This window comes from Natrix helvetica (genome assembly GCF_964273705.1).
Source record: "Natrix helvetica genome assembly, chromosome: 1".
NCBI classification, from domain to species: Eukaryota; Metazoa; Chordata; class Lepidosauria; order Squamata; family Natricidae; genus Natrix; species Natrix helvetica.
Genome location: NC_138548.1, coordinates 89,657,219 through 89,680,972, shown reverse-complemented (window position 1 = coordinate 89,680,972; position 23,754 = coordinate 89,657,219). Strand labels below are relative to the sequence as shown.

General features: G+C 36.5%; 1 protein-coding gene across 7 annotated transcripts in view; it reads right to left on the bottom strand.

Annotated features, from left to right (window-relative positions):
- The window catches only part of SHANK2 (SH3 and multiple ankyrin repeat domains 2), a 367,712-nt gene that overhangs the window by 233,449 nt on the left and 110,509 nt on the right, over positions 1 to 23,754 (bottom strand). For all 7 annotated transcript variants that reach the window (XM_081934542.1, XM_081934546.1, XM_081934547.1 and 4 more), the window contains one exon: positions 74 to 380. In XM_081934542.1, coding sequence (XP_081790668.1) covers positions 74 to 380 — 307 coding nt within the window. The remainder of the gene's footprint in view (positions 1 to 73; positions 381 to 23,754) is intronic.

The window sequence follows — 23,754 nt, the reverse complement described above, 5'->3', positions numbered from 1 at the left end:
GGTGGTATAACAGCAGACTTGCAGAAATGAGAGTAAAATTCTCATTTTAAAAAGGCCAACAGTGCAAAGTTACCTGATGTGCCGTTGCTGCTGGCGCTTTGCATCCTCTCCTAGCCTATTTAGTGATGGAGAGCGGCTCCGAGACGATGAAGTGTAACTTCCCACAGTTTTCACAGTTCCATTAGGATTATTCTGCATCTGTTGGAATAGGTGAGGCGAAAGGCTACGGTGTGAAGAGGGTAAAGGGGAGGCTGACCAGTCAGGAATATTGACGTTCAAATTGTTATCGCTATTAGACCGAAGCAAGAGGCGAGGTGTGGCCAAACTGCTGTGAGGTTTCCGTCGTCTGTTTGAGTAAGTGGGAGCCTCTCTGAATGGCACTGCAATAAAAGAGAGAAAAGCATTGATATTTTAAAATCACTTACTCACCCTGCAAATATTTCAGTGGTATTTTAGTATCCTTTTAATTTTTCATGTAGAATATTAAAAGTGGATTGCCTATTCAGGGGAACATTGCAATTTTATTTAGAGAGCAATTCAAAATCATTTCCACTGGAAAACCTTTAAAAATGAACTAGATTTAATGAGATTAGTATAATCTTGAACTCATTGCAGGTACTCCTGCACTGATAACAACAATCGGAACCAGCATTTTCATTCCTAAGTAAGGTGGTTGTTAAGAGAGTCAGGGCCAATTGTAAATCCTTCTTTGCCATGGTTCTTAAGCAAATCACTGCAGTTAAGTGAAACACATGGTCACTAAGTGAAACTGACTTTCCCCACTGAATTTGCTTGTTGGAAGCCAGTTCAGAAAGTTATTCTGTGGTAAGGTGGAAAAGAGAGAGAGAGAGACAGAGAGAGAGAGACGGAGAGAGAGAGAGACAGAAAGGGGGAGAAAGAAAGAAAGAAAGAAAGAAAGAAAGAAAGAAAGAAAGAAAGAAAGAAAGAAAGAAAGGAAGGAAGAAAGTCAGTCTGCAATGGTTGCAAATACATGCCAATTGCCATGTGCCTGAACTTTGATCACATGACAGTGGGGAGGCTGAGACAGTCATTAAGTGTGAGGACCAGTTGTAAATCACTTGTAATTTCAAATCACGAAACAAAATGGTTTTAAGTCAACAACTATCTGTATCTATTACAGAATACTGTAATAGTATAGAATTATTGTTCAAGAATAAAGAATTGGAAGTTAAGACTCAGCAATGAAGATCAAATATCTGACCAATGAACAATGAGCAGTATGAATAGTTTCATTAAAAAAGAAAAAGTAAATGTTATAGTATGGCAAGAGTAGACAGCTTGTCATTCTGCAAAATAACTTATTTATGACAGAAAACAACAACAGATTTTTCTCACCCACAATTGGCCCTTTAGCTATGCTAACTTGCTTTGCAGTTACAAGAAACACAAAATAAGATACGAGATTCCACCCTAGAGATATTGCCTCAGGAGAAGGAGGTTAAAAGGAACAAACAAAATACAACTATCCTCAAGCAGGGTTTTTCATTTACTGACATTTCTGCAAATCCAGGAGTGTCAAGTTACGTAAGGCTCTCAGACTGAGGCCACTTCTGCACAGACCACCAGCCTGACCTCATTACCCTGTACCGCAATTTCATACTGACAAGCAAGTGCCCCCCTGTTGCTCCCTTGAATAAGAGGAGGATGTTCAGTTGTCCAACAGAGTAAAAATATTGGTTCCAAAAACACAATAGCCTCTAATCCCGTTACATAGGTGATGCGGCAAAGCCACTCTTCTTATCACTCCCAAAAATGGAAGAAGGTGATGGAGGGATCTAGACGGGAGACACCAGAAGGTAGGACAAAATAAAGCTTCCTTGATACTAGGGCGCCAGTTGCTCTGTCTCTTCGGGCAAGCTCACCAAAACTGATTAATTATAGCATTTGCTCTGGAGCAGCAGCTGTACTGAAACTTAATCATGTGGCATCCACGAAGCATCATGAGAAACAACAGTGCAGGTGAGATCTCAGCAATCTTGTTTGTAGAAGGAATCTGAGTTTTTATCCACAGAACAATCGTTATAAAATGTATTAGCTTTGCAAGATGGCCTATGTTCAGGAGGCTACCCAGCATGCAAAGTTCTCACCTTTTTCAGAACTACGTGTTGCTTGTCTGCTGAACCCACAGAAACTATGACCCCTTTTAAACACAGCCGAAAATGTATTTCCACTGGTGAATCTATTATAGCACTTGTTAAAGAATTTTCGGTTAACTTCACTCATTCTCGCTGAATCGTCTGGGGGAGTGGAAATCCTTAAATAAATACTCAGATTGTTGTTAAATATTAAAAATTACAACATGAAAAGGAAAAAGAAAATCCTTTTTTTAGAAAAATGGAATCAAATAATTATAAGCTAGGCTGAACTAGCTTTCAAACTTCAATTCCAATTTTATTATCATCATCATTTTATTATCATCATCTCTTACAAAAAAAGAGAGAGAGAACATAAATATTAGGACATGAACAAAAAAGGAAGGCAAGCAGCTCAAATGGGCAGCTGGTATAAAAGAATATTACACAGAAAAAAGCCACGCCTACAATAACCCTTGAAACTTGTTACCAGACCATGTGAAACACCGTGTTAACCTAATACTTCCCAAGATCAAATTTCATATGAATTAATACTTTTAAAAATTGTTTGAAAAACATAAAACTTTTAAATTGGCATGAGAAGGAAAATCCAATAAGGATCAACACTTGTAAAGGGAATTATTTAAGTCCATTTATCTTTTCAGACATGTCTCCATTGTATCTCTTCTTTCCCAGTGAGAAAGTACTTCAACTATGTACTATACTGCTGGTCCATGGCCTGGCATGTTGGGAACCAGGTCGCAAATATGCAGGCGAGCATGCAAGCACACAAAGTTGCATTTGCAACCAGTGCTTGCAAAACATCCCCCCTACCCTCTGGTCTGCTGAACCAGAAAGGTAGGACATTGCTGTGCTATGCAACAACCTTCTGAAGCCCGTCTGTACCGTAATTCCAATGATTTCCCCAGCTGAATGCTAGTAGAGGTTATGAAACAAATTGTTGGTTTATTTATATATTAGAATTATGACTGCTTCCCCACAAGAGTAACAAATAGTTTATACAGCAACATGCCAAGTTTCCCCCTAAACAACTCTACAATTAGACTGAAAGATAGCAACTAGGCCTAAATCCAGATGTAATTCAAGGTGCTGGTTGTCACCTTTAAAGCCCTTCATGGCTTGGGACCAAGTTATCTGAGGGACCGTCTCTTGCCAGTCACATCTACCTGACCCACTAGAGCAGGGAGGCAAGTAATGTTGCGGATCCCATCCCCTAACCCTAACCCAACATGGGAAAATATGCAGAAATTGAGAAACTGACTACTTACATTCACAGCAGTAGACTCCTAGACTAACAACCATCCGTTTAGGGATAGTTCGAAATTACAACAGCACCGAAAAAAGTGACATATGTGATCCCAATTTGGATGCTTTGGAAACCAGCATGCATTTACAATAGTTGCATTGCCCTGGGATCACAACTTAGCAATTTGTCATCTTCCCAGCCGGCTTTCAACAAGCAAAGTCAATGGGGAAAGCCAGATTCATTTAATGATCACCTGATTCATCTAACAACTGCGGTGATTCACTTAACAACTGTGGCAAAAAAAAAGATCATAAAATTGGGTGTGATTCACTTAACCATCACCTTGCTTAGTAACCAAAATCAAGCAGGCATCGCTCCCTTACATACAATATATTATACAACACAACAAACTAAGACATCTAGAACCCGGGTTTTGAAGATACAAGAGAAATAGAATTTTTAAAAATTTAAAAAATAAAGTATAATATCTAAGTAGTAGTTAGTGTTGGGGAGGAAATAAAAGGAAGAGGGAAATGCACTATTGGATGCTTCTGTTTACAGTATATTCTGCATTATATTAGATATCTTCATGAAGCTCTTCTTTTATTTTTTTGATTCCTTAATTTTTTACGATGCTTGTGCAATAATAGAACTAACCAAATCTCTAAAAACAGCAAAAATCCTATGCATTCTTTCTTTCTTTCAGAAGTTAAGATATATGTTCCTCTGGATCGGGAAACAATCTATATAAAAACAATATAAAAACCCTGTAACCATTTCAAATAATTCAATATAAAAATAAAAACAGCCTAACTGTTCCATGAAAACAGATAAGACATATATGGGGCTTCAAACAAGAGAAAAGCTCAGCTTTAACAACTTTCCATAAGGCTAAAACAACTAAGGGCCTCCCAATCTGAGACAGGAAGGCGCAAGTGTTGTGACAGAGAAGGCATGCTTTTTCAGTCCTACAATATCATACTGATTAATTAAAAGAAAAAACACCTAGGGTATACGTCTGTTGGATGTATGTTGGATCTGGTAGAATAGACAAAAGGCTAAAGGCTGAAACAACTGGGCCCTTCCTTCTGTCTGTATCTTAAAAGGATGATATGAATTTGTTATCAATATGACTCTGGCAAGCCTCTAAGATGTCAAAATCTCTTGTCTATCATGATGCTGTTATGTAATTATTAAAACGTAAGTATTAAGTCCCATCTTTTTGTGACATCATGACATATGACATCATTTGTCTCCTTTGCAGAAAACCTTGTGTACCTGTTTTCAGCCTTTTTTTTTTAGTAACTAGGTCATGTTGGATTTGTGGATGCCCTGAACTTCTACTTCTTTAACTTTTACAGAAGTAACCACTTTTCTATTTCCATTGGTTAATGAGCTAATGTAGTTCTGATATGTTCACAAAGATAGATGATTACAGGTATCAATATGCATTTTTAAAGAAACATCGCCATTTTATTCATTAACTGAATTTCTTGAATTATTTCAAACAGCCAGAAACAATGTTTTGTATATGTAGCAGCAAGAAACAAGAGCCCTTGGCATCAACTAACTCACTTTGGTCAATCTTAGAAAGAGCTACGTATGAAGAGAATCTCATACGTAGACCTGATTACCAGCTAAATGGAAGATGACCAAGTGTTCACAGGAGGAGAGAATAGACTGAAGAGCTTAAAAAACATCCTGGACAAAGACAGTGGCAAACCATTACTGTATTAATGCCAAGAACACTAGGAAAGTCCATGTAGTCACTCAAAACTGAGTATGTTTCATGAAAGATTTTACCTTTTTAGTAACTAAAAAGACCTACATCACTTCAAAACAAAATCATTATACCTTTATTTTTTCATTTAACACCTTCTGGACAATGATTCCAATTCATGACAGATAAATGCCTTTTTCTGATTTTTTTTTTTGCACTCTTCCAGAATATGTACTAACTCAAAGACATCCATGTTTATTCCACCTTAAATGAAGTTTCCTCACATATTCTAGATTGAATTCCAGAACATTTAAACAAAAGATGAAAAGTTTAGTCAGCTTCAGAGTAGCTCCAGATCTCATTCTATAACATCAGCAATCTTGAGAACTGAGCTGATTCATTTCTAGCTCAGCAACATTATAGTTGAAAGTCCTGTAACTCCATTTTCTCCTATAATAATAAACTTTGCTCTCAGCCCTCTTCCCAGTTCTAGCACTCCAGGTCATAAGGGATATACTAGCCTGAAAGCTTTGATGTTGTTCCCTTTTCAGTAATGGAAAAGAAATGAGAAGAGGTAAAATGGGTGAAAAATGGGTTTGTCAAATTTCCCCTTTCTTCTATATCCCCCTTTCTTCTATGGCAAACCTATGGCACATATGCCATAGGTGGCACACAGCAGCTTCTCTGTGGGCACGCGAGCTGTCGCCCCAGTTCATCTCCACCGTGCATGCACACGCATCTCCCATTGGCCAGATAGTCACCAGGTCTCTGCTGTGCATGTGCACGGGCGTGGCACATGTGGGGGGCATGCACATTGCACTTTGGAGGTTCATGCGCACCCACACACGCTTTGGTCCAGAAAAGGGTTAGCCATCACTGTTCTATATGAACCCAGCTTGTAAGGACTAGACTACTGGCTTGTTTCTTCTTCCCTATGATTGAACATTGCTACCATTTCTGAGTCAAAGTCATCCTACTCCCAAGGGTCTAATAAAAGAAAAATACTGTAAACGGTGTGGAAGTGCTGAATTCAACAAGTTGGAACCAGACTGCACTCGTTTGGATGTCAGTTGGTGCTAAAGGGCAAGGGAAGGAAGAACAATTTTCTCTATCTCCTCCTTCAGCCTGCAGTCTTCATTGTCATCTTCTCTTCTGGAGTGACCTTCCAGAACATTGTTGGAAGGGACCTGGAAAGCTGCAGTGGGGAACAGGAAATCAAAAGAAGGGTAACCCTGCCTCCCTTCTCCAGGAAATTGCTTCATATTCTCTCTCTATCTCTCCCTCCCTCCCTCCCTCCCCCTCCCTCTTCCAAACAAAGATTCAAACCATATACAGATCTCAGCTTAATTATAAGGCAAACATCAAAAACAATAACACAGATTTCATCTATGGAATCCAATTTAATTTTCTCCTAAATTGTACTGTAAATCCACAGTATATTCCTGTATTTAAGGAGAAACAACGTACCAAGCAATTTTCTTTAAGAACATATGTCCTCTTTTCTCACTACCTGGCATTATTCTTAGATTTTATTACTTCATGACTTATTTTCACTTGATGTTCAAAACAAAACTTTCTTTTAAATATTAAGTTTAAAATGGGTGCAGTTTTTAAATGACCCGATGCACATATCATATTATAAGAAAAATTAAGGACACAAGCAATCCTCTCCTGCTCAGTATGTTTTCTTCCCTTTTCCCAATATAGTTTGGACAATTCAACTGGACGGATATTTCCAATCTGCTTCCTACATGTACTATTTTTGTAATAAAATTGCATATGAAAACTTACAGAATAAGAGTATACATTCGACAAGTTATATGGAATTGGTTTCCACTTTTCCATTCATTTCTTTTTCATGATCAGTTACACTTGTAATGTTTTAGATGACAATATATAAAAAGCTTCCCTGTAAATAATTATCATGATTATAATGCATTAAAAATGTTTCATAAGCTCTAAAATGTTCTCCCATGAACATTTAATAATATATTAAGGAATTGTTTACACTTACTAAAAGCATACACTAGGAAACAACAGAATTTTTTAACACATGGAATAATTAAAAAACATACCAAAGCCAGCAACTTATAGGCAAGCTCTTATAATGAGTTGTCTAAAAGGAAACCTAACATAAAGGAATTCTAGAAAAAAAAATACAGAAGGAATTTACTATAATTATAGTAACTAGCAGACGACATTGAGCGTGCAGAAAAACAATAGCGGTTCTTAAGCATGAAGTGCTTTGTGTTAAGTGCTTACCTTCTTTCCTTGTTAAGGCATTTAACAAAGACTTCATTTTTCCTTTTACTTAAGCAGCAATCCCCTCATTATATAACCTTTGCTGAAATGAAAAAGGAATAAAAGCTACCCAGTTTCTATATTATTTAACTGCCTGAATTCTGGCATAAGCATCCGATTTCTGGGCACTGTATAACTACAAGCATAGCTGGGCATCCAGTTCCCAACATTCTGGTGAAAAAGCCCACCCCACATTCTGTCTGTCAGCTGGGAGCCAACTGTGCGTAGACTGGAGCTGCTCAAAAAACCTTCCTGCATTTCGTAGTATTAGTCATGTGAACACCATCGGCAGAGTCTTTCAAATGTTCTCCCGTTTTTGTAAATAAGACATTTATGAGTAAGAAAATAGGGATGACTGAAACAGAGAGACAGCGCAGACCGAATATAGACAAAATTAACATTTGGAAATAGGAGAACAGTCATTCTTTTTTTTTTTTTATCTCAGGGCTGCATTTCACAAACTAAGCAGAAAAAGCTTGAAAGAGAGAGAGATACAGAACTGATGAAATGCAATCATCCTTAAACCCTGACAAGTTACAAACAACAATGTGCTCTACTGTACAGGTAGCCCTCGACTTACAACAGTTCATTTAGTGACTGATCAATTGTAACTGGAAAAAAGTGCCTTATGACCATTTTTCACACTTATGACCATTGCAGCACTGCCATAGTCATATGATCAAAAATTCAGATGCTTGGCAACTGGCTCATATTTATTATGTTTGCAGTGTCCCTGGGTGATGTGATCACTTTTTGCAACCTTCTGACAAGCAAAGTCAATGTGGAAGCCAGATTCATTTAGCATCTTTGTAACTAATGTTAACACCTGCGGTGATTCACTTAACGGTGGCAAGAACGGTCATAAAATGGTACAAAATTCACTTAACAGCCTCGTTTAGCAACATAAATTTTGGGCTCAATTGTGGTCGTAAGTTGAGGACTACCTATATTCCTATGCCCTACTAGTAAGACAATTAACTTTTTTCAAGTTTCATATTCTTCTTGTTAATTCATATTTGTAAAAATGCAAGGTGTTTTTTATTCTTCAGTTTCATTAATTATGTGCCATCAAGGTATCACTTCATAGAGACTACCTACAGCTATGCTGGCTGGGGAATTCTGGGAGTTGAAGTCCATAAGTCTTAAAATTCCCAAGTTTGGACACCCCTGACCTACAGTAAATGGAGCTCCTCCAGGATAATCACAATGATGCTACATCCATTGTGACTTTAATGAAGCCCAGCTAGTCTTACATTGGTCATCCACTTTGCTTTCTTTGCCAGTATATAAACTTTTAAAGCGGACAGATCTTTTCATAAGGTGTCCAAAATATAATAATCTAACCCCGGTCATTTCTGATTTTGAGTGAGAATGCTGAACTAATTTGTTGTATGAGCCATATGACACCTGTCTTGACTAACTTTGGTACTCCCAGAAGTTTCTTCCAACATCAACGTTCAAAGCATCAATACTCTTTATAGCCAGCTTCTTTCTTCAAAGTCCCATGTTTGCTTTCATAAGGATGCATGATTCTGATCTTTGTATATATAGACAAGTTATGGCATTTGAATATTTTTTCATGGCCTTCATTGCTATGCTACCCAACCAGTCAGTGGCATATTTCTTGATTGCCAGTTTCTATACTACTGATAGTGCATCCTAAAATCAAAAAATAAATTGGGAGTCGCATTTTCTTTTTTATGTACTGCACACTGGAAGTGATATAATGTACTATATTCCTTATTAAGAAAACTGAGGTACAGTTAGGTAAAAATGTACTTGTACTTTCAACTACAATATTAATTTTGTAGTGTGATAAAAAAAACAATTGGTCTAAACATGAATAAATATATTTATTTCTAATTTATTACCAATTACTAATAATATGCACACTTCAACATTGTTTGCCTGTTGTTTGTAGAGTATGTACAATTAAATTCTGGATCTTTTAAATGCTAGGATGTTTTCTTCAGGAATTTAAATATATATATATATATAATTCATAGGAAATTAAATATCTATCCTCTATAGTTCAGATACAATTGCTGCAAAAAAGCAGTAAGCATAATTAGTACTGTATGTAATGCAAATAATTTAGAATTAATATTGCAGTGTTTATGTTTCCCTTAATTTTTCATGAAACACCTTCTTCTAAATTTTAATAAGCCACCTTATTATTTTTGGGGTTTGGATTTTAAACATCTGATGTATAATTTTGCAAAATGACTCAGAATAAAGGTTCCTTTACATAAAAAATGCACATGAAAATTAAACACACACACACACAAACAGACATTGTACTTCGTTTCATTCCAAATTATCTTCCAAATTCCTTTATAATAAATATAAACTATATGCTTTTACTACTGACTAGGTAGCTTTGTTTGCATTTCTCTACCTACCGTGTTGGTAAAAACAGACAAGGAGATGAAGGATAAAACATAATCCGAGGTCATACTGGTTGACTTTTAAAGTAAGTTTGTGATTAATTTTTGCAATGCTGGTATATAAATGAAAGGAAGATCTTCTACTCAATACAGTTTTATAACTATTTTTAAATAAGCTGTATCAGTAACTTTAGTTATACAAAAATAAATAATAAATCAAATACTCCCATCTTGGTAAAAAAGGGACCTCTCTCTTCTAAACAGCACACATCTCTATGATTTACTTCAATAATGTATCTGAAATGTTTATGTCCATCAATATTTAATTCTTATTTTATAATTTGTGGCATATTTGTGTTGTGCTATCATTATATAGCATAGCATAGATTAAGTTGTCAGGCTTTAACCCTTGTGTTCATACCCAGGCATATTTCTATTTTCATGTGCCAAATAATAATTAAGCCTTTGAAATAAGAATCAAATCATTTTTCAAAAAATCACCCACAAGAGACTTTGACAGTGACACTCGCATGTCAGCACACTGTAAATCAAGAAACTATTGTTGTCACAGTTTCAGTTATGGCACAGTTGAAAGACGAACATAGATTTTTTTAAAAAAATAATATGAAGAATTAATTCAGAATTTTCCATTTGTATGGTTGAATATTTTCCCTACACCTTCCCAATTACTATTTCCTCCAAAGTCCTTTTTAAATCATATTAATAATATATATGTGAATATGTTTGACTGAACTAATTTGAACCCAGTTATCTTTCCCCCCCCCCCTCCACAGAAGTAAATCCGCAGACTTTCAATGGAATTTATGACCAGTATTGCTTGAGGAACATTTGCTATTACATATTTTCTATACGTAGGAACAAAAAATGCTAGTAAAAATCCAGTACAGTTTTGGGATGGAAGAATCAGTATCCACATTTGGTTTTTAGGAGAATCCCAAAAACATTTTGCTGCCTGAATTACAGGAAAGATTGTGTTCCCATGTACAAGTCATCCTTGACTTATAACGGTTCATTCAGTGACCATTCACAGTTACAACAACACTGGACAAAGTCACTTATGACCATTTTTCACACTTAAGACCATTGCAGCACACCCACGGTCACGTGATTTATATTTGGATGCTTGACAACAGTTTCATATTTATGACGGTTGCAGTGTCCTGGGGTCATGTGATCACCATTTGCGACCTTCTGACAAGCAAAGTCAATGGGGAAACCAGATTCACTTAACAACCGTGTTACTAATTTAACAACTGCAGTGATTCACTTAACAAATGTGGCCAGAAAAGTCATAAAATGGGGCAAAACTCACTTAACAAATTTCTCACTTAGCAACATAAATTCTGGTTCCCGTGGTCATAAGTCAAGGACTACCTGTACAAAACTTAGCGAGACCGAGAGTAGAATCTTCAGCTCTCCTTTTGATTTTTTTCTACACTCAAGTAAAGCAACTGGGAGACTTAATCCTGACTGACACCAACACATGACAGTGAGGCATCATAAAGCTCTCAGGATTTTAGTGGGCTGCATTTTACATTTAGCCTTCTAAGAGTCCCCTTGCTTAGGACTGATGAGCCCTGAATTTCAATAATATTTGTGGGGTGGTGATGTTATATTGATGCTTATCTTTCTCTAACAAGTATGTGCCCAGGTATTAAGAGCATCATCCAAGGCTCTTCTTCCGATATGCTTCCATTAATAAATCTCAAAACAGCTTTCTTACCTTGGCTTTAGAATATTCTGAAGGAGGCTTATTGGCACTACCCTTCATAACCTTTAAATGCCAGGAAAACTCTATATTTTACAGATAAATCTCCACATTACTGCCGCTCCAAATTAACTTCTATTGAGTGCAATAATATTTACTTCTAGATATGTTGTGTATTATTATAACTGGGAATTTCTGTTATAAACATTAATTTGTACTTTATTTTAAAGCACTGTTTTATTTTAAGGCATTTTTAAAATGGCATAATTGAAAGGTGAGTGGGATGTATATGTGTTTCAATAAATAAGTCCATCAATAATACAAATGTTTTGCTTTGTTCATTTAACAATGATGTGAAGAACAAAAAAAGTATTAAGGTACATCTCATTGTAAAATGGTGACTTTTAAAAGGAAATAAAACTGTCCTCCCAATAAAGTGTTAGTATTTGGAAGAGAACAGAATTCCATCAGGGATATACTTGGCACTGAATGTTTAATATACTTTGAGGATAAAATCATCTGTCTCCATGGTGATCTGAACACCTATTGAGGTGTCCAATATTCTGCCTTTCTCAACATTGTGAGTTTCTGCATATGCTGTTTGAAAGGTATTGACAAGATTTACACCAAAAGCAATCAAAGGCTTGACTTCTTGATCATCGTCACCTTGATCCACTATTCGGGGCAGGGGAGGGGAAGATGCTGATGACTGCAGGATTGTACAATGGAGTGGTCCCTGGTACCTTTGGGGGGGGGCAGAGGTGGGTTGCCAATTTTTTACTACCAGTTCGGGCGTGCTCCTGCATGCACTTCTACGTGCACATGATGCTTCTGCACATGCGCAAAAGTGTCCGGGTGGGTGGGCGGAGCCTCCTGCTACTACCTTGGTGATCCGGGCCAAAACAGGAGCAACCCACTCTGGCAGGGGGAGGGGGGAAGCTATCATGAGTAAGTTTTGATAAGCAACCTCTCCTGAATCCAGAGATTTTTTATAACTATTGCCCAGTATCAAGTATCTCCTTTTTGAGCAAGCTGCCTGACAAAAAAATACTGATTATCTGGATTGACTGCAGTCTTAGGTTTAGCCATGGCCAAGCCAGAAGCCAGACTTCAGTCAAGCATTTGTGTGTTAGTATTGACAGCTAACCCACACTCCACTCTTATCCACTGCTACTATATCTCCTACTATTGCTCCTCCAATTACTATTTTTGTGAGTCCTACTACTAGGGAAGGTATCTTTTTCTAATTGCTTCAGGCTGCTTTATTTCCAACAAAAACCAGACACTGCCTTCCTTGACTCCCATACACCAACACCCCAGCTGTCTCTCTGCACAGCTTTTATAGCCAAGTGCTGTGCTGACTTGAGAGAAGACTTGAAGAGGCAGGATAATCTGCATAGGGGCTGGACACATGGGCAGACTGTTGTCTCACAGTAACACTTACAAATCACGAGGAATTGTTAATAGAGAATTTGGGGAAATGTGTATTCAGAGGACTAATATTGCAGAGACCTGTAACCTTCCTAGTATATTACAGTAAGGTGTAGCCATGTACAACTAGGTTGGATGAGAGCAAGACTACCAAAACTGAATCCAGATGAGACTTTAGTTTTACAGAAATATAGTTCCTGATTTTGGGACTTATGTATATATTATATATAATTGACCTCATTTGCATAGACGCGTACACTTTCTGCAAAGAGCTACATAGTCTGAAAGCATTTATATATTGAACTTGGACACTGAAAATCTATGTAACCTTTGTTGGCAAAAATTCACTTTAACAGCTTCAGGTGATACAGCTAGTTTTCTGGGTTAAATTTATCTAGGCCTATGAATTAGTAACCTCAGGCTGGATTACTAAAGGAAGATCAATGCAAAGTTCACTTTCAGAGACAAACACTAAGTACAAAACAGCATAGCATTGTTTTTTTTAAAGAACAAAATAAACATACAAAAAAGCATCAAAAAACAACTAGGCATCAAAAGTACACTGGGCTAGTTACCACCTTTCCTGTATAGATATGGATATTCATTTATTAATTAAACATATTTGTATGCCGCTGCATGTAATATGACTCTTGGCAGTTCATTAAAATATATTGTAAAAGCAAATTTCATATAAAAGTTAAAAATATAACATTATGAAGAAAAAATAATACAACAACCACTCAAATATGGAAAAGCCATCTGAAAAAGCTCAACCTTTAGAAGCTTGTGAAAAACCAACTAAGACAGAACCATCCTAATCTCCACAAAGAGGCTATTCCACAATATTGGCACTGCTACAAAATATCTCCTTGCAGCCAAACTTCTCCAAAGCATGGGGATTGCAGCAGGTTTTCATTATTGGAACTAATCAAATGTGCCAAAGTTGGCTGGAGAATGTGGTCCTCAAGATGTGAAGGGGACTAATAGTACAAAATAAGCATCTTAAATTGAATCCAAAAATTAGTAATAGAGAACAAGGAAAATACAAACTCCATTGCCAAGCCAACAAAGGGTAAAACATGTTTTAAATTCAGAACATCCTGATAACATTCAGAAGCAGCTTAGAAAAATACAATACAATAGCAGAGTTGGAAGGGACCTTGGAGGTCTTCTAGTCCAACCCCCTGCCTAGGCAGGAAATCCTATACCGTTTCAGACAAATGGCTATCTAACATCTTAAAGACTTCCAGTGTTGGGGTATTCACAACTTCTGGAGGCAAGCTGTTCCACTGATTAATTGTTCTAAATGTCAGGAAGTTTCTCCTCAGTTCTAAGTTGCTTCTCTCCTTGATTAGTTTCCACCCATTGCTTCTTGTTCTACCACCCTAATTTATTAAACAGTTAAAAAGAAGAGGACATACAACACAACCAGACTTTTCAAGATATCTTGGTCTTGTCCCACCAGGCAGACCAAGCCAAGAAATCAACTCCAGAAGAAAGTCTGCAGGTATGGATAATATAACATGAAAGGTTAAAGTGTTCTGTCCCAAGCCTCTAATTTATACTGACACCGACTTGGCTGTCTGCCACAAATAAGGAGGGAAATAAGCAACCCCTTGGCTAGGAGCCCAGAAAATTATCTCTAGGAAAACAAGACCTAAACTCACGGAATTCTGCAAACTTTCGCTACACCTGGATTAGTAAACTGTTGTTTCCTGCAAAATTCCTTTCCCATTGCCCCACCTATAAGCTCTATGGAAGGGGCCAGTCAGTAGCCACCTGTTTCCTATTTTCTTCTATGACCTTTTTTCCAAAGCTGCTCCCTCCTCTTCTCAGCCCTACGCAAGCACACGTCAGGGACAGCCTCCCTCTGTTCCTCCTCACTGCTCCCTGACTCAGATGCCATCTGGTGGCCAACAGGCCTCTCTAGTCCCTGCTCTGACTCTGAAATCCCCCCACCCGGAGTCTTCCTCAGCCTCCAGGGAAGTCCCATGGTGTTCATCGCTGTCAGAGTCCACCAACAGCTCAGCCAGCCGCTGTTGGGCCACAACATAAAGTATGGATGTGCTTTGTTTATGTTGCTCTGCAACTTTTCAACATGTGTGTGAAGATTGGATCTCTGCTTATGTGGAAGAATGCTATTACTGTTCCCTTATATAAAGGGAAGGGAACAACAATGAATGCAAAAGCTACAAGAGATCTGTTTAATAACTATGCCTGGAAAAATGCTTGGCAGAATTTTGATTAAAAAAGGTGACAAGGAGATAAATTGACTGGGTTGCTTTATGCTGGACAGTGGATATCAGTCCAAACCAAGAAACAGATGTCAGGTGCACCTAAATCTACTTTTATTAAGACTGACTTTTTAATGAAAGCTTGCAAGTCTGAATGTGCTTCTTCTCCTTTGCCTCTTTTATATTTTAAGTAAATTTGGGAGGTGTTTGAGATATTTTCTAGCCCAGCTCCCCTCATCTGGTCTCAGCAATGTTTACTCATTGCCTTGGTAACAGATCTTCTTTCTCTACATTAGGGCCATCCTCTTTAATCTCTACAATGGGTGTGCAAGCCAGACTTTTTTCTCTTTGGGAACTCACTGGGAAATATATGAATGTAAGAACATTCAGTAAAGCATATGATAGCATGAATGGGTTTCATTATGGAATATTCTGCAAAAACAAGAAATTGAAGCTTGGCTGCTGAAAGCAGTAACAGTAGATGATGGAAACAAGCATAAGCAAGAATATAAAACTTAGTGAATGGTTCACCCTTGGGCGAGAGTAAGACTCATTGAGATTTGAAAAAGAGAGACATGGGAAGGGTTTAAAGATTGAATGGCATGCATGTATGTGGTGAGAACAAGGATAGTTTGCAAGGATATGAAAGTCAAAGAGGTATAATGAATGGGATTTAATTGTTGCTGTTGACTTTGTCACTCTATTTCTCCAGATTTTTAATTTATTTTGCATACTACTTCAAACTCTTTTTGCATACTTTGTCTCACATCATGAAAGAAATTAATGTGAAGCTTATATGTATGTTTAGTGTATGTAGTTTTAAGAAAATGCATCTGAATAAATTAGTATCTTTTCTTTTAAAAAAATAAATTTGAGAAAGCTTCTAGAGTTAATGATTTTCTTAATACCAAAAATTCGGAACATTTAAATTGTATTAGTAGGCTGCATTTCCTCTTTGTAAGAACAACTGTTAATGAATCATACTTGTATAAATAACAGATGATTAAAAAAAGAATCTCACAGCAGCACTGCAGGGTTATCTTTGTACAAATATGTAGGTGTTGGTTGGTAGCATTTGCCATTTTCTATACAGTCAACTCCCTTAAGAGAATGAAGATATGAAAATATGTTTGGAATGGTGAATAGATAATTTAAAGTAAACCTATTTTTAGCAAGAGATGCTGTAATTTACATTTTCATTAAATACAAAAAAAAATGTCTGTGTTTGGTCCTGCAAATTCACAGATTCAAGATACTGCTTTGAAAGCTAAAACTAAAGGCTATTTTATAAGCAGTGGCATACCATAACGAGTATGAAATCTAAACAAGCCAATATAAAATTATTTTGAATCACTTTTTTTAAATCTAGGATCCATTTTCACTAAATTTGCTTTATTGTGTATTGTGTGTGTGTGTGTATATATATATATATATATGATGCTTTTTATAACTCAAGTTTCTAGATAATATTTTAACATTTTTTTATAAAATGGTGTAGAAAGTATTTGTTCTGAAGGATGATATATGAAATATAATATAAATATAAAATAAAATCAAGAGGACAAGCTTCCTCTAAAATATTCAGGGTTAATTTTCAAAATAGAGAAGCATTAGTTTCTGTTTTAATAGAATGTAGTAATTATATTAAATTCACTACTCTGAAAAATAGCATGAAGGATTCTATTCCATATAAAGTGAGCTGTGAAATGCTGTGAGATGTTTTGTGTTAATATTTTTATTTAGCATCCTCTTATTTTTAAACACTCTACAAGAACTATTTTGTCACTGTAACAACAGTCTTATGAGACAGGTTGGGCTAAGAGAGAGTGATAGTCCCATGTTAATTTTCTTTTGGGGAGTGTTTTACTGTAATCTTATATTGTTGTACACATTACAAGTCTACAGGATCTAGCAAGAATGATGATAATGATGATGATGATAGAACTCCCCAAAGAGATTAAACCAAGCACAAACCAAGCCAAACAAACTTTGAAGTGAGTTTTGCTAAAAAGTTCTTAAAACATGAACATGGGTAATTTAAAGGTTGCTGAGTAAACAGGAAATGCAAAAGGGGAATTTGGTAGTTTGATCTTGAAGAAGATAGAGGAGGGAGAAAAGAGTGGAAGAGCCATTGAGAGAGAGATGCTTCTAATTGCAGCTGACTTACTCACTGCACTACTGATTGCTCAGTGTGTGTGACCAGTATTGTTTGATCCAAATCTAACAGAGAAAATTTCAGGGGACACGTAAAAGAACCAGCACCCCAAAGAGCAAGTTCATTAAGTAAGCAAATAAAAGTGGTACGTGAACTTATTGTTCACTTATGGTTCAACAGTGGAATGTGTACTCTCAAAGCTTGCAAGGAATGTCCCTCCTCCCCCAAGATAAGTACTGTAAATACTACACGTGCAGGTTGATTGAGATACTGAAGAAATTAGAAACAAAACTGTTCCCACCCCTTCCCTCCAAGCCAAGGAAGGCTGGGAATTCTTAAATTGTGTGTATGACATAGAGAACAATTGCACCAAAAACCCTCCCAAAAGATATCATGGAAAAATAAAAAATATCTATCACAGCCCAAATCTAACCAGAAGGACTCTTATTATCTGCAACTTCAAAATGAATTCCAATATTTTACAATTGTTCCTGGACACCTGGATGTAAATAAGTTTTCACAAGCCTTGGATGACTGAGGAAGAGGATTGTACTAGATTTGCAAAGAAAAAGAATGATTCTGCCCTTAAAATATAAAAGCTACAGGCACTGACCATCTGTAGAGTGTAAGGAAGATGGCCTTGATGGAAACATGTACCTAGGCAAAGAGGGTGAACCCTTTGTAAGCCCTGAGAAACAAGATAACATTTGGAACCAGTTCGGACCCTCTGTGTGTGGGGAGGGTTGGGAGGAGAGGAGGAAGGTTATAGCACAATCAGACATGCAATATTCTATGAAGATGATTTCCTATCTAAATGGGTTAACATTGTGAAAGACTCTGTTTGCAAAGGGGCAGCCATCTATTGGCTTTATGGTTTATCAGAAATGTGCATTGATGTTCTGGTACACAAATTCATGATGCTAGGTAAACACTCTCAGCTCTCAGCCCACTGAAAAACATTTTTTCTATTAATCCATATAGGAATAAGTAATATAACTAATCCAAGCCCTGAAAACAGAAGACCATGAGAGAAGATGAAGGAGCAGACAACTTTTTTCATTCCTTTTTGTTAAAGGATATGGTCCAGGAGGAGAAAAAAATATACTGGAAATGAATGAACTGGCTGTAAAGATGGTGCTAATGGGAATGATATTAGTTTCTTGAAAACAGAATCCGATTCTGAAATAAGGTGATTTATGGCAAGTGGTGGGATGCATCTCACTAGAATTAGGAATAAATGTGTTTAGAAAGAATCTTGCAATCCTGATTCAGAGACTTTTAAACTGGGTTCTGTAGCGGAGAGATTAAGAGAGCTCAGAAAGCGCAAATGACTGAAATTGGGAATGGAAGGGATATGTAGGATATGAAGGGACCCAATAACAAGCACCAAAATATAACAAGGAATAGGTCAGGTCGTGTGCCTGTATAGGCATGTAACGTTAGAAGAATCAGAAGTCTTTTAAAGTAGGAAAGCAGGTATGATTTCATAAGCATTATTGAAAACTGGTGAGTCAAAATGTATCAATGGAACACAAGGATTAAAAGTATAATTTATTCTAAAACAGCAGGCCATTCTAACAGTTGCCTTGGAGAAGATGAGACAAAATTATTTAGGGTTATAATATAAAGAATAGTTGCTAGAACTGGATATGTTTAGTCTTATGAAAAGAAGGACTAGGGGAGACATGATAGCAGTGTTCCAATATCTCAGGGGCTGCCACAAAGAAGAGGGAGTCAAGCTATTCTCCAAAGCACCTGAGGGTAGAACAAGAAGCAATGGGTGGAAACTAATCAAGGAGAGAAGCAACTTAGAACTGAGGAGAAATTTCCTGACAGTTAGAACAATTAATCAGTGGAACAGCTTGCCTCCAGAAGTTGTAAATGCTCCAGCACTGGAAGTTTTAAAGAAGACAACGAACAACCATTTGTCTGAAGTGATGTAGGGTTTCCTGCCTAAGCAGGGGGTTGGACTAGAAGATCTCCAAGGTCTCTTCCAACTCTGTTATTCTAAGTATTCTAAGGGTTGTTGCAGAGACAGGGGAAGAAAGAATAGGTTCAAATTTCAAAGAAATATATATTGAATGAACATTTTAAAAAATCCAGGCAATAAGAGTTATTCAACAGTGGAAAATACAGCTTTGGGAGGCAATTGGCTCACTTTGCTGTATTTAAAGAGAGGATGGATGGCTATCTGTTGGGGATAACATAGTAATGGATTCCTGAACTAGGAAAATAATTGGACTACAAGGTTTCTGTCAAACCATGATCATTCATTCACAGACAAAACATAACATCAAAGAGAGGTCAAAATGAAGGGATGCATGCTCTCTTCTACTAAACTATATATTATGACAGTGGTTAGTTGACAATCACTCATTAATTTTCATCATTCAACCTGCCTGGAACAAACATTTCAATTCATTAAAACACAATACATAATCACAGAGATCAATGTTTTAAAACAATGGTAGGCAATTTATTTTTCTGTCCTCATTAGGTACCAATTATGTCAAGCTGTAAGGCTATTTTTTTAATGGAATTTTTGAAAGTACAGAAAATAGTACACAAAATAAAATTTAAAGCAGTTATGTCCACCAAATTAACTAAGAAATTATTATATCAAAACAAACAAAAAGAGAAAAAAAATAAGCATGAAAAAATACTGAATTCAAGAGTTTTACAAAAACAATTAAAGCTATTTTTTCTACTAATTAAAAAATGGCATATTTTCCTTTGGCATAGATTTCATAATGTTTAACCAGAAGACATAATTTTACTGCACAACTTGCTGCATTGTTATTACTTGATTAAATGAATATGGAAATATATTTAGGTAATTTATATTAATGTCTTGATTTTTCTAGGATTTCCCCCGTCTTTTGTACGTTTAAGCAACGTACATTCACATTTAACCTTTGGGAACATCCAAGTCAAACAATCAATGCTCATGTTTTCTACTTGCCCAGGACTTGGATATCATTGTGCAACAACTTGGAGTCTTTTGCCCCTTCTGAATCAAACCTACATTCTATCAAAAGTAGGGAAAAAAAACAGAATAAAGTTTAACCTCTGACTTTATCCAAGAATACTATTTAAATAGGGGTGGGGAAAATCTACCAATCTGCCTTTCATGAAACTTCTTGGAAGACTGACTCTTTTTTATCATAGCAATATAAAATCTCTTGTCTTCTTGCCAGGCATTGCCCTCCACTATATGTTCATTTTGGTTTGAACTACGAAGGAGGCTAGATAACTGGCGTGAACAAAGTAGAACTGTCAGCTGAGGTTTTTTGTTCTTAGTGGGCAACAATCAATAATAACAACAAAATTCCAGAGGACAAATCAATGGGTGTATGAGAAAGTCGCATTAGGTAGGAAAGCCCAGCTAGTGATCTGTATGTGAACTCTGTTCTGAATGACAGGCTATTTTGTTGTTGTTGTTTTAATCTCTCTGGAAATTGATGGTTTTATAGCTCTATGTCAAAGAAAACTTTTCATGTAAGAATCGAACAAACCATTAGGGAACTCTGTTGATCTGTGTGTGAACTCCATCTTTAAGTGTGTGTGTGTGTCTGTCTGTCTGTCTGTCTGTCTGTGTCTATGTATGTGTGTATCCATCCAACTATCCATCCATCTGAATGGTCCACAAAGAATAGGAGGAGTATAGAAGAGGCTTTATGCATGTTATGGAAAGTTGGTGCAGGTTGTTTTTTTCTGTAGGAAGTAATGCTGGATAGTAAGAGAACAATCCACCAATTGCTATCCTAAAATTGTCTTATAATAGATTTGCAAGAATATCATTTCGTGACCTCATAGTTAAGCCTTAGCAAACCTTAGCATCAGGGCAGCACAGTTCAAACAGAGTAATCCATCTGAATGATTGCCCTTATGAACTGAATGCTTAAGCAACAATGCAATTCAATTAAGTAAAACATGTTATAACATTTAAGCTATTTCCACACTAAATATTTCCCTTCAGAAAATAATCTCCTAAATTTCTATGGTAATTGGAAAAGGAATTACAAAATCAGATCCGATTTTGTAATTCCTTTTCCAACTACCATAGAGATTTCTAGACCTAGCCTTTAACATTGCTAAAAGGAGAAGGTTCTGTGGCTATAATAAATTAAGCTTCTAAACATTATCATCTCCAAACTATCTAATCAAGATTATTTTTTTTAAAAAAAATCTAGAAAATACAGCAATTTGCCAAAAAGTGGGGAGAAAAACCTGATGGATATCAAGGACAATAACCACAAAAATGTAGGCTAATAACCAAAATATATCATTCTTAATTTCAGTTGCTTTGGATCACTTACTTTAAAATAAAAAATGTTGAAGTTCTCCACTTATTATTCATGGGACGAGAATGAATAAACCATTGTTTCAATGAAAAAACTTGACTCAGTTAGATGACGTAGCAGTCAGCAGCACAAAAAAATGATGATTTATTTTATAATCAACAATTTTGGAACCTGAAATTAACTTGTAATATTAGACATTAGAAAAATATCATTTGTGAATTACTTTTATTTTCCTAGATATTTATTTTTATATGGTTTTAGCTTTTCCTGCAGTAGCAATGAGAGAGACCATCTTCCTGCCTTCTCTTCTCTATGTCTTCCCCCATCCTCCATCTCTGCCTCCTTGTTCTTAGAAGGCAGCTGTAGTAGCTTTCTAGGCACCAGGGATCCTGGAACATGTAATTTTCCCAGGGGCACCCAGCAGGTTTCCAAGCATCAGAAGGGAAGTGATGTAAGGGAGGTGGAAGAAAGAGTAAGAAAAAAAGGAGGGCTCCTATTGTTCCTGTTGACATTTCTAAAACCAGCAGTACAAAGGCCCAACAGCTGTAGGTAAAAGGCCTCTATTGCTTATAAGGGGAGACTGCTGATATGAGAAGCTGACAGCTAGAGATGCCAATTACAAATAAGTGTTAAACATGTCAGAAAAAAAGAGACTTTTCCAAGAACATTTAAATATTGCTTAAAATTGTCAGTTTCTTTTTGAATTGCTTCTCATCCACCACCAAAAATATATAATTTTAAGGCATCATAGAAGTATATCTGAAGAGTACAAGTGGGAAGACACAAAGATAATAAAAACCACTTTCTCCAATAAAACAGTCGAGTTGCCTTCTGAAGAAAAAAGAATATTTGAGACAACTACGACCCAGATGACTGAGAATCTTCACAGACTTCTCTCCAATAAAATAACATTTGTTTTATCTAGCTGAATGGTAGACATCAATATATCATAAACTTTTAAAACTTATTTCATTTTTTTAAAGAGAGATTTCTCACATGAGCTGGGTTAACAATGGTTTTGCTAGCAAAGGGAGCCATGGAGATGGTGTTGGAGAAGTCATCCAGAAGCCATAAAGGCATAACAGATGCAGAAACATGCACTAAGCTGTTCCAACAATAATATAGTCAATTTAATTTCTGGGTACTCCATTTACAGTAATCATATCCATGCAAATAAGCTTGGTTTTGGTTGTTTGAAGACGTTAGAAACGGAAGAAATCATTGGATTGGAAGAAATTATTTAGCCAGCCTCCTCCTTTATTTCTGTTTCCTACTGTAAACAAATTACTGTATGTTTTCTTCCTTAATATTTCTAGTTTGTTTCCTAAGCCAACTATGTTTTCTTCCTTACTATTTCCAATGTTGGTATCCCCGTCCCCAACCACAGCACGCAGCACATTTTGTGTTCATGTTCTCTCAATTTCAAATTAAATGTGATCATAAAACTCATCAACCTCTTGTTTTACATGAACTATGGTAATCATGGTATTAAAGGATTGTCCACGAATTCTGAATCATACTATCTGGTCATTAATCAATTGTACACAAGTATTGCTCTTGGTATAACAACAACTGTTGTTTGTTTCTTGGGGTCCTGAATAGAAAACATGATTTCTGATGAAAAGTATCAAATTCTAGTCCATTCCTATTTGTCAAAGATGTCAATGTGTAGTTGATTCATTTCATGTTTTACTGTGTTGAACTGTCACATGTTCATGCTGCTGACCTTTCATGTTCCCATTATAATTCTGTCTGCACCTTCCAATTTTCACTTTTGAATGCCAACATTAACCACCTATCTTTCATCTAGCTGCATCATAAACACGATTAGTACACAGACTTCCCCAGTAGAATCATGAGTGCTATCTGATCGGATGGGTTCACCATCCAGCCATCTATTGTCAGTCGCTTAATAATGTCTATACACATGGTTTTCTTGGTCAAATGCATTCACTTTCAGCATCTTCCTACATCGCTCCTGTCCAAGATACCTTCCTGTACCTGAGCATCTGAATTGACCTTCATGGCTTAGGTGATCCTGCTGGGGATTTATAGTTTGGTTGCATATTCCTTGCTTTTTGATCATTCTGCACAAAAAGGCAGCACAGCAAGACTTGTAGTGGAAAAAATTCA